The sequence below is a fragment of the Engystomops pustulosus genome, chromosome 7, assembly GCF_040894005.1.
Source record: "Engystomops pustulosus chromosome 7, aEngPut4.maternal, whole genome shotgun sequence".
Lineage (NCBI taxonomy): Eukaryota > Metazoa > Chordata > Amphibia > Anura > Leptodactylidae > Engystomops > Engystomops pustulosus.
Window position 1 is genome coordinate 62,236,703 of NC_092417.1, and position 12,618 is coordinate 62,249,320.

At 39.2% G+C, this 12,618-nt stretch overlaps 1 protein-coding gene across 1 annotated transcript; it reads right to left on the bottom strand.

Moving 5' to 3' along the window:
• Window positions 1-440: 440 nt before the first annotated feature.
• LOC140069912 (extracellular tyrosine-protein kinase PKDCC-like) lies at window positions 441-8,880 on the bottom strand. Its single transcript, XM_072116183.1, has 7 exons — window positions 8,311-8,880; window positions 6,830-6,952; window positions 5,301-5,572; window positions 4,987-5,066; window positions 4,804-4,905; window positions 4,262-4,441; window positions 441-2,572 (listed from the first exon to the last, which is right to left on the bottom strand). The coding sequence occupies exons 1-7, from the start codon at window positions 8,821-8,823 to the stop codon at window positions 2,466-2,468; spliced, it is 1,377 nt and encodes a 458-aa protein (XP_071972284.1). The 5' UTR covers window positions 8,824-8,880; the 3' UTR covers window positions 441-2,465.
• Window positions 8,881-12,618: the final 3,738 nt, after the last annotated feature.

Consider the following 12,618-nt stretch of genomic DNA (forward strand, 5'->3'; position numbering starts at 1 on the left):
ATATATACCTTCCTGTTGTATATAGTCTGCATTATGAGCCTTTGCTCCTTTGCACCACAACGTTGTTTAGCAATGTTGCCAGCTGGCAAAGTCCCACACACTTCAATCTTTCCAACGCTTTCTCCAATTTAATTAAACCTGGTTTAACCGAAATAAATTACATCAATTACATTTAATTTCAACATCCAAAACTGCCATTATCCAACAACAACTTATCTAAAAAGTATAGAAAAAAGTCTTCAGAATGCCTATAATTATGTAGAGATTGCCAGGTTTAAAATGAATTGCTCTTTATGTTCCTTAAAGACATATGTTACATAAAGACATTTTCCAATTATTTATATACCGCAGATATGGAGACATTAAAAAAATAAATTTACCGTAAAGAAATACAGAATATAAATATATAGATTTTTATTTTTAGAAACATCTTTCACAGAAAGAACATTTTCCACCTATAAGGTAATGCACCACTATGAATCACATCATCATCACCTATGTGTACTTCATCCACAATATGTTCAGCTTCACTTTATTTTTTTAAATTAGTTTTTAGTTTTCTTTAAAAGTGTAGATGTCAGTTCACCTGTTCAGATATGTAATTAAATTTCCCGCAACGTTACAAAACAAAACATATGGCAAATTAATTTGTCACGTATCTGCAAACCCCGCAGTAAGCCAAAATAAATGCACGGTTCACAATCTGGGTCTTTTCTCCCCAGAAGGATTATACTGATATCTACTAAAACTGCAAAATAGCAATTTGTGTCATGATTTGCTCTGTTAGTATTTGTCTTATTCACAGACAACATTCAATGAAAAGAATTGAAAAAGGAAATCTACCATCAAAATCAGGCATGATAAACCAGGGACACTTACTCATAGATCCAAGAGCTGTGATTTTGATAAACTTCTTTGTTATACATGGCCTCCTTACTTCTAAAATAAACATTTAAAACTATGCTAATGAGTCTAAGGGACTAGTGGGGCAGATCCCAGTGGCCCTCCATGCTGTAGATTCAGAGGCTGTTAGACTGTCTCCCCTCCCCCTGCCCGATGTGATCTCACTGCAGGACAGGAAGTTTTAGCACACAGTGGGAGGGGGAAGTCCTGTAACAGTCTGTGAACCTACAGCACAGAGGGGCTCTGGGAATATCTCAGTAGCCGTTCATTATCATATTTTTAAAGTTGATATTAGAAGAATGGAGGTCATGGATAACAAATATAAGAATATTACAACAGTCACAATCTATGAGTAAGTGCCCCGGGTTTATCATGATGGATTTTCATGGTAGATTTTCTTTAAACATAATAAAATAAGAGTGTATGTATATATATAAATACAAAAAAATGTAAACTAAATCATTAGCCAAAAACATCTACATATAATGAAGAGCAATTCCAGTCCCTGCTGATATCAAAATTGGGAGACAATGATTCCTATATAAAAAATGCAAAATGGATAGTATTGGGAAAGAGATTTCTACTGTACAATACTACAAGAACTATCAAGAATAGCAGGGAAAGGTTTAATTACATTTACACTAAGAACATTTCTGGCTCACAAAAAAGTGCCTGCTTTGTGCAAGAATACAACTACTATAATTCTGCCTCTAAGTAAAAGAATATAATATATAGAACTACTATAATATTACCCCCAATGAAAAAGAATATGACTAATATAATACTATGCCCCAATACTGTACAGGAATATAACTCCTATGATATTGCCTTTTTTTGTATAATTTTATCACTACCATAATATTTCTCTCCATTTGCAAAGATATAACTCCAATACTTCCCCATAAGCACATCATTACTATAACACTGTACCAGATTATATTGACTAAATGACTCGCCCTTTGTATAAGATTATCACATAATACTGTTTTTTATTACTATAATACTGTCCCTATGTACAAGAATAAAACTATTATGACACTATCCACATACGTACAAAAATATAACAGCATTTTACATGCATGGGTGTCTTAATACCAGGTTGGAATTGCTCTATCATTTAGTTTGTTTTCTTTCTGGCACATCTACATACCTTTACAGATAATAATTACAAGGTTAGCAGAATATAAATAAGTATATGACTCCACATTGGGGAGGTGGGAGTTGGTTTTTAGCTTATTGACAACGGTTTTCTCCTTTTCAGTCAAAATTTTGTCAGTTCATTGTTATTCTGACCCGACTGAAATCTCTCTTATTCATTTTGAGAGATCCAGGTGTTACTGTGTGTAGCTGAGCCTTTTGGTTTCCATCTCGTCTCAGTAGTCGGCTCTGGGCAGCGCATAGCAATAGGGGTTGCAGAGGTAGCACTTGTTCCTGGCCCCCCGAAGCACCTGCATTATATATGGCACATTGTAGGTAGTGGTCTAGGTTACAGCTTTCACATTGGAGTTCAGAACCTTGAATTTCCGGCTCTGGATATAACATAGTAAAGGTTATATGCAGACTCATCCCTCCTGCATGTCACTGTGACCCGATCGTTTCACAAAGACACTGTAATTCTCATCCTCTACAAGCTGAAGGGAATTCTTGGTGAATGAAGTAAGGAAGCGACCTGGGGGAAAAATAAAAAAAATGCAGGATTTGTTTAGAAACAACAATTCTAAAACATCATATTAGTGAATTATTAGTGAACAGATTCAGCATTCTCATGGATGGTTGCTCATGCATTGTGTGGTCAGCTCACAAATTTCAATAATTTTAAATTTATCCTACAGAAGCCCTGGAGAAGAATGAAACATTTGATGCCGGAGAATTCCCTCACAGGCTTTGCACATTTTGACTGTTCAGTCAAATAGAATAATTAATTGATAATAAAAAATCTAAAATAAATTATTAACAACATCCCCCAAAAAAGGAATAATAAATTAACTAATAATAGGACAAAATCAAATTACAGAAAAACATTCAAATAAATAAAGTTTTTTAAAACTACTGGCCAGTTACTGTCTACTTTTTGAGAAGCACCTGCTTCTTGGAAAACCTGAAACCCCCAACCTATTGGTCCAAATAGTTAAAGCTATTATTTTAGAGAACAGAGGCTCTAAATGTCCCTACACCGTGGTATTCCAACAGCCTGGACCTGCGCCTAGTTCCCAATCAGCACAATTTTGTGCACGTAACCCTCACATGGGGACATGAGGCGCATGTAATGTATTTCAGAATTTCCCTGTTGAGCTCTTTCCAAAGATTAAAAGTGTATACAAAGAGTTCTGAGATATTGTCAACACCATGAGCCCTGTGGCACATTATGTGCTGGCATGTCATAAAAGCCTCAGTAATATAATCAAAATGTCCTGCTGCCAGGATACACGTATCTGCATGAGCCATCGTACACCCCAAATATAATTACCAGGATAACTGCTGTGATAAGCATCTAAAGAGCAGCACGATGCTGAGAAACAACACTACAATTAAATAAGAATTTACAGTAATTCGGGGCCGAGACCTCATAAATTGAAGAACAATTGAAACTCTAAGGGGAAATTGGGGTAAAAGGGAAATTGTAAATAATTACGCAAATACATAACATCATGCATACAAAGGGCTGGCTTGGAGGTGTGTGATCACACAAGGGACCAAAACAACCAGTTCTAATAATACAACTACTACAAAAAGGAAGTAATAAACTACATACCAAAAAGTAATAGTATATATTAGAATATTATTTTCTCTTATTTAAACTGCCCATTGTTGTTGTAGATTAGGGCAGTTTTCTGATGTAGTAGTCCTGAAATAGACACTTTACCCCCTTATGCCAACTCCATAGCTAGTGGGCATGAATGGGCATTAACATAGTCACAGACGCCCACCGAATTTATTCAGATAGATCCAGTGTGGCGTGAGGGGCAGGGTGTGATCATAAGTTTTTGCATGATGCACCAGTGTATAATAAATTCCATCCATTATATTCAAATAGGACAAACCTTTATTTGTGGAAAACAAATATGTAATCCTGATTTTCAACTTGGTGCAACAGGACATGGCTGTAGCAAGCCCATACTGGCGGTACTGTCATGATAGGTCCAGTCACAGTCACAGTAATCTACGGTGGCTTAGTGGTTAGAACTGAGGGTCAACATCTGCAACTTAGGGTCAACATCTGCAAAGAGTTTGTATGTTGTGTCCGTGTTTGCGTGGGTTTTCTTTTGTAATCTGTGTGCGCTATGTAAATAAAGGAATTATTAACTACGTGGAAGATTGATATGGTGGGGTGCAATCAGACCAATTCCAGGCTACATACCAGTCCACGTTCTCTGTTCACTAATGATAAAGTTGCGACACTGTGGACGAGCATTGCAGAATTGGGCTGCCTCCGCCGCACTATGCACAGACAGCAGACATCCCTGGTGGTTATAGGAAGGCCAGCACCTAAACTCTCCATCTGTATCATTCATGCGATATCCTTTCAGCACGGTATATTCTGGGATAAAGAATAGGAGATGATTAGGTTATTTTATGAGAAGCTAGGCTTAACCCTTTCTACTCTGCTTAGTGTTGACAAGTCTAGCACTCATGCACATCATGGTTTTGGCAGACATAAATGGTGTCAGAATGAACCCACTGAAAAGAACATATGCCACCTATGTAGAAATAACGTGGGACATAACCGTGACACTTTTGAGGGGGTTATGAAACACATGTGGCCGGTACTAATGAAGGATCTAGGTCTAGACAGTATTGATGGAAATCTGACAGGTATTATTAATGGAACATGTGACGCACAACCTATGCCATATTTTCTGGACACAATTAGGAAGATTATGTAAATGTACTGTGACTCACCATGTAGATTATGCACGTGGCTGTCATTCATTCCTGACTTGTACACATGTAATACCTCTTCAAAAGCCTTAATTGTGTCATTTATCCCAATGTGTAAATCACCTGCAATAAAAACAGCATCAGAATGTGTAAAGAAGTAAACCTAAAGGAAACTCTAAAAAACCACAAGGGAGATGATTATACCTGTCATGTTCATTATATCTTGAAGGAGTGGTTGAAGGGCAGTAGGTGCAGTGTGAGGTAAGAGGTAAGTGAAGAAAAATCTGAAACATTAAAAATGAGATGTAATTAATTACTCTCACACATACATTAAGGCAGACCCCTGAAATCTAACAACCTAGATTGTCCTATTGCCAGATTTGGTGGGAAACACTAGTGATCAGCAGCACCAAACTGTGGTAAATTATAAAGAAGACATTTTCATTTACAAAATAAAAGGTTTTGCTATTCCCAGCCCAAAAGGACGTAGAAAAACCCCTGCATGTCCAGTGTTATACCTGTAGGCATTGTAGAGGTTCCTCTTCTCGTTGGACCCTGTGCATCTTCCAGTCTTTGAGCAGGTTATGTTAAAGGTCTTGGCAGGAAAAGCAAGGGCACAGTCTTTGTCTTGTCTACATGTTGGCTCCTCACTGGTGGCATCATCCATGTCAGTCACTTTCAGGCTTCCGTCCACAAGCACAAACTGCCTTGGCTGAAAATCCAGGAGGGCAATGGATCCCATGGGGGAATTTGCCAAATAATGTAGCAACTGCACCAATTCCCAACAGATCTGTTCAAGAACAATCACATTTGTAACAAGTCTATAATAGCCTAACACTTGAATCCCAAATTAATGAAACAATGCACCTTTAGTAATTATCCTTCATCCAAATAACCTCAGAGGTGTTATTGAAGATGCAGGCGATATTGTATATACTGTGCACCCATATCTTCACTTCCAATACACAGAAGTCCTATTATTTCCTTTTGATTCATCCATCTCACTGAGTTACAGGAATCTCTATGATATCCTGTAGTAGTGTATTCCCATCCACTAACTACATACTTAATGTTCAGCTTGGTCAAGCTTACATATTATTATAGTAAGGCAGGGGTTGGTAGTTATTTATGGCTGACCGAGCTGGGTGCGCCTTAATATTTAAGCGCTAAAACACACTACAGTGTGAATCATAAAACTACATGGAACGGATTTTAAGGACTAAACTATGTACCGGGGATGGGACTACAAGCATCATAGTGATATATGATGCAAGGAGTCCCTGCTAAACAACAGCTTGCTGCTGTTTGGTGATAGCAGGTTTATATATTAGCCCTAAGTTTGTGTAAGAAGGACTAGGTCATGGTGTTATTTTCTCTCTTTGTATACACCAACATTGGATCATATTTATACAATTTTATTTCTCCTTTGATAGGTACAGCAAATGCAGTTTCTACTTTTATGCTAGGGAAAACATGGCAAAATGGCCTTATCACAGCTCATAGATGTGATTTTTTTTGTTGATAGCATGTATTTTTCTGATCCTGCAACCCACAGCCAGTCCTCCCAGTCTCCCCCATTATTACATAGCTGTATCTCCTCCATTGTTACAGGTATCAAGCTGTGGGGTTTCCATACATTAATACCAGGAATGCAGTGCCATAAAAATTCCCCTTCTGCCCTCATATCTTACAGTATAATGACTCTCCGGGTGACCTCTGACCTGTTTACTGGGCCACTAATATAAACACAGATCTGAGCTGTCCCCTGAGCTGAGTGATTGAGCTGTGAATTGTAAATGGACGCTCACCCACCCCCTGTGTCCTCACAGAGGGGACATTGCATGACATTAAGCAGGCTGTTTGCACAGACCTCTATGGTAATCCCTTTGGCTCAGGGAATCCTTGACTCATTAACCATTGCACAGCTGGAAGGTGATTGCACTGAGTAGGATGCAATGGGCTGCAAGCAGTCCCCAGCTGTTCTCTGGTTAATATCACCTACCATGCATGGCCACCAAAACAATTGCCATTGTTTGCCTTCACTTACTTTAAATCTCTCCTCCCAGGGGGTTTGCAGGAGCTGAATCATCTCCAGGGGAGATCCAAGTTCCAACATTGCTGTGACCCTGATGTCAGAGGGGGTGCTATTAACATAGCACTGGCCATGTAGCTGCAGAGAGAGAAGAAATTAAAGTTATAATATAAACACATATATAAGTATAGTGAGGACAATGCATCAATGCAGAACCAGCATCATCAATGAGGCAGATTGGGTCTCTGTACTGGTGAAACCTGATGTTGGTAAGGGGTTTGGCATGTATTTGTTAACAGTGAATCCACAACTAGCAGAGATGTCCTTCTCCAAAAAAGAGTAAGCACATCACAGACAATGACAAGGTCTGCACACATAACCAGGAATGTCCACTGATTGTCCCTACATAATGACGTGTGAGATGCGGATTGTGTTGTCCACTCATTTACATCATCCTGCATTGTCCTGACCCAATTAAAGATTGTGTTTACTAATTTACTGTGTACTCAAATGACACCCATTAGAAAACAGGGGGTGGGGTGACACATCCCCAGAAAATGGAAGTCTGTGGCTGCATAGATGATTTGTAGTTATATCTGGGGAAACCGGGGAAGCTTGGTGAAAATCGAAATTGCTGCCATTACAGTTTGTCTTTCAGCCTTCAGTAATGTAATCTATTGTCTAAAATAGACAATCCAATGTAGGCAGGCAGAAGGGTCCTGTCTGGGATGTGAAAAAGCTGGGTATTAAGTTTTTCCATATTACTTGAATTTATAACTTCATTTCATTACTAGTAATAAATGTTTTGAAAGTGACATTGTATCACTAGCCCCATTTACTACTCAGGAATATCGAAAGTTGGGTTAGAACTACAATAAAGTTAGCATTTGTGGCCATAATGTTTTAGAATTTATCTTGACGCTCTTCAAAGGATACTGCATACGGTGTTTGTGATGGATAGCAGCGCTGTATAATATGGCAGAAGTGGAAGGGAGGGAGCCCTGTTTATCCAAGGATGTGATCTAAGGAGCCTCCTGCTCTGTTCCAGTATCACTGCTCATTGCCTCCCACGCGGGGCAATCTGAGGTCAGTAAGGTCTCACAGCTCTATCCTGGCACTTCAGCGTCATAGAGAGGAAGGGTCTTTATTATACGATATGTGCTCACCCATTGGTTTCATGTATGACATGTACTTTACCCCATCTGTCAGCTCACTATTGGGAGAGCTGCTTTTAGAAAGTTGATGGACAATTCCTTAAAGTCCTCCATTGGCTTACAAACAAGTTGATTTACTTTGTTGCCTCAAAATTTGGTCCAATTCCCCTTTCTAATGACACTAATTTACTCAGTATACAATAGTGGTTATGCACCAATCAGCTAAACGTACAACCTAAGTAAAATATCCATTCCTACTTGGCTATTGACCTCTATGTATTTTTTGAAAATGGACCTAATTCTATTGATATTCTCTTGTAAATTCTGTATTTGGTACAATACCTGAATGACCCCTGGATGGCGGAGGATCTGCAGTAGAGCAATTTCCTTTTGCAGCTTATATGTGGCCAGTCGATGACATGCAGAGTGGTCCCCATATTGCTGTACACATTGCTTCATGTCATTTCCTTCTCCATGGACTGATTTAAGGGCTATGGATTTGCCATTCAGTAAAGTTCCTTTCATCACCACCTTGGTGAAACCAGATCCAATAAAATCCAATCCTGATATATACATAAGATCCTTACAAGTTAATGTCTGAGGAGCTTCCATGTATCTCATGGGAATTACTTCCATGTATGTCATGACCTCCTCTGGGACAGCTTCTTTAATCCTCAATAGAGTTTGATGGAAATATAGCAAATCCTTGTGTCTCTCCTTCATCTCTCGTCTCATCTGTTGGTTTTGTTGGAAATACAGGAATGGCTTGTAGGAGAATCCTACAAGAAAGCAGGACTTCAGATACAAAGCTATGAGCATGAGTGCAACTGCAGAGAAGATGAGACGTCCTTTCATTGTGCTCCTCTGGGCAACTTCTCACCTCTGTCCTCTTACTGTAAATGAGTTCATTAAGAAAGGAATGCCTGCCCCTGTTTAGTTAATGGGGTGGGTTAATGGCACTGTGGACACCCACTGAGGAGGGTCTAATAAAACTCATCCCTTACCTGACCTCACTCTGCAAACTTTTGATCCCTAGGTACAGTCAGCACTCTGCTTCCCTCTGAAGGGCAGAAGTAGGAACTACAATGTGACACTTAAGAATTACAACATTCCAGGGTCCTGACAAACACACAACAGAGGCAAATATTTGCTCAGTTCTATTATCACAAACGTATAGTAATTTCAGCCTACCAGGGGGGCATATTTTTATATATGTGACACTATGATCCCAGTGAAAAGTTTATGAAAGACACTGCAGTAAATATTCCGAAACACTGTCAGCAATGTTATTTATTGGAATTCTTCCCTTCTAATGAACACATATTAAAAATTATTAAAACAAAAAGCTTAATAATTGCCAAATTCTGTAACTTAAGATTTGTCTCCATTTGTAATATCTGTGATAGGCGACAGTAAGGAAAATCATGGTCTTTTACATTTAGGAATTGGAAAGCTCTGCTAAGTACTACTCACACAACTGAGGGTTTGTAACAGTGTTTCAGTGCAGGTAAGAGTATTACAGTTGTGCAGTCGCTGTCACAGTGTAACACAGTACAGATTTGTAAGTTGAATTAGGGAAATATGCAAATATTGTATATTCTCGAGTATAAGCCGACCCAAGTATAAACTGAGGGCCCTAATTTTACCACCAAAAACTGGGAAAACCTATTGACTTGAGTATAACCCGAGGGTGGGAAATGCATTGGTCACAGCCTCCCAGTATATAGCCAGCCCCCAGTGGTATACAGCCAGCCCCCTGTAGTATACAGCCTGCCAGCCCCCTTTAGTAGCCAGCCAGACCCCTTTAGAAGCCAGCCAGAACCCTTTAGTAGCCAGCCAGACCCCTTTAGTAGCCAGCCTCAGTTTGCCTAGTACATTAAAAAATTAACTAACACACTCATCTTCTGGCGCCCCCGGGAGTATCGCGGAAAAGATAGAAGAGGAGCCGCGCTGAGCATCGGGGAGAGTGGGGTGGGGGGTTGTGCCAGAAGGTGAGTAAGTTTATTTTTACACCTTTTTACATGACATAAAAAATGTAATGAAAGGTGATCAACATGTTGCACAGTCCTCAAAATGGCAGCAATGAAAAAGTCGGTTCGTTTCACAAAAAAATGACACCTCCCCCAGCTCCGTGCACAAAAGTATGAAAAAGTTATTAGTGTCAGAAGATGGCAACATTTTTTTTTCTTTTTCATACACTTTCGTTTAATTTTTGAAAATGTATTAAAACGCAATAAAACCTGTATAAATTTGGTATCACCGCGATCGCACTGAACCAAAGAATAAAGAAGAGGTGTCATTTGGAGTGAAGAGTGAAAGTTGTAAAAACTGAGCGCACAAGAACGTGACGCGCATGCAGTTTTTTAAAATTTTTCCACATTTGGAATTTTTTTCCAGCTTCGCAGTACACGGCATGGAATAACATCACGGGAAAGTAAAATTTGTTATGCACAAAATAAGCTCTCACACAGCTCTGTACACGGAAAAATGAAAAAGTTATGGATTTTTGAAGGTGGAGAGCGAGAAGTGAGCGAAAAAACCCTGCGTCCTTAAGGGGTTAACATAAAACAACCCCAATAGCAGTCAGCAAACTCTGCCTCCCTTATTGACTTACCCTATGAAACATGAATGGCATACTGTGTGAGGGCTGTATTGCCATCTGCTGGTACTTATCGAGTACTGCAGGTAAAAAGTTTCCCTTTTGAAAATGAACGTTTATTAGTCCCTTACAATTCATCCTTCCTTTACTTTATGTAGAGATGCCTTGTGGTTCAGATTGAAATGTCTTAAATTCAAACACCTTATGCATTTCTATAGAGCTCATAAAAAAGTATTCCCACTCCTCCAGACTTTTTCATCTTTTATTATCACATTACAAAGGGTTTTATTGGGATTCACCAACAATGATCAACAGAAAGGGACATTTTTACGACATCAAAGGGAAAAGTAATCTCCAAGATCTATTACAATTACTGTAACACACACATAAATAAAAGACATTACCCAGCCCCCCAAGTCCCTGCCCCTAGTATCTTGTACCACCACCTTTCCCTTAGCAGGAGCTTCACTGTCACAACTTTCCTTGTACATTGAACGAAATAGAGGAAGATAAGCTAATTCTGGTGCATGGAAAACTATAGGGCCATTAAAATGCCAGACTAACAGAATTTATGGACTACTAGACATCTGCACATGTTGTGTAGGACAGTAAAATCTCTAATTCTTCAGGTGTAGATACCTTTGTTGTTCTATCACCAAGGCCTGTTGTCTGCATTGTTGTTTCTCAATTTTTTCAAGCCCATAGTGAAACATTTTTTAGTTGCAGGCAGTTTACAGTTAGGAAGCGGGATCAGGGACAGGGGAGGAGAGCCACAATCCTTACCACAAAAAAACAGAGCACACATAAAATTTGCCAACACCACTAAAATAGACAAGCTCACCGGTCCCATATGGTATTCCCCCGGGTACTGCATGAATTATATGCTATGATTGACAGAACATTATATTTTTATTTGAAGATTGCATAAGAACAGGTTCTGTTCCACAGGACTGGCGCATAGCAAATGTGGTGCCAATATACAAAAAAGGATCAAAAAGCAATCCTGGAAACTACAGACCTGTAAGTCTAACATTGGTTGTTGTGAAAATATTTGAGGGGTTTGTTAGAGATGCTATCCTGCAGTATTTCACTGTACATAACCTTATAACCCAGTGTCAGCATGGGTTTATGAGGGATCGGTCCTGTCAGACAAAGGATTCCTCTGCAGCTCATATTCCAGCTGACCAAGTTTTAGAACTATAGGAACTATGCCTTGTACGCTAGTTTTCTGGGGAACAGCCAGGAATTCTTACTATACGTCCACCTATTGCCACTTTATTTTTTAGAAACGTGGGCATGACAGGAAGTGGCACAAAGGGGAACAAATTCAGTAGAAACAAATTCATCTGTTACAGTGTTGGACTGGGATATCCTGGGCCTAACAGTAAAATCTCATCTTGGGGCCCATCTAAACTTAGCTATAAGTTTGATACATAATCTATAATCTAGGATAGTTGAGATGGTCTATGCTAAATATATGTATAAACTACAGGGAGTGTACCTTGTCCAGCACTACTTATGCAGGGCCTGGGGGCCCTCCTAACTTAGGGGCCCCCCGGTGGACCCCACTGTTTACCTGTGGGCCAGTCCGAGCCTGATCTGTTAGAAGGCTGATCCCACCACACCAGTACATTCAGAAACGGAGGACCTTTGGCTTTGCCTCGTATAAATAAGTTCCAGTATATGATCCTTGTAGTCAGGCATCCAAAGCATTCCCTGTCCGAAACCTGTCATGGATCCTAGAAAAGAAAGAATAAAGATAAAAATTTGATTAAAATGCACATATCCTTAAATAAAAATTATTTTTGGTATGCATGTGAATATTATGTCCAAACCACCGAGACCGCTATGGGTGCAAAAAAATTGCACCCAGCTTTGCAAATTTATATATGAAGGCCTTTGAGAATAGTGTCATTTACTCGGATAACAACCCCTTTAAAATGTTTATACACACAAATAAACGATATATGGACGATTGCATTATCCCGTCGTAAGGAACAGTAGAAGAATTTGGCAATTTTGTGGATTATATAAATAATTATTCATTTATC

Bases quoted from the DNA above. Each gene is read 5' to 3' on its own strand.
- LOC140069912 (XM_072116183.1), bottom strand. From the start codon at position 8,823: ATGAAAGGACGTCTCATCTTCTCTGCAGTTGCACTCATGCTCATAGCT. The intron at 5,573-6,829 runs GTAAGTGAAGGC...GTTCTTGAACAG, and splicing joins CCTGGGAGGAGAGATTTAAA to ATCTGTTGGGAATTGGTGCA. The intron at 5,067-5,300 runs GTATAACACTGG...TTAATGTTTCAG, and splicing joins AACCTCTACAATGCCTACAG to ATTTTTCTTCACTTACCTCT.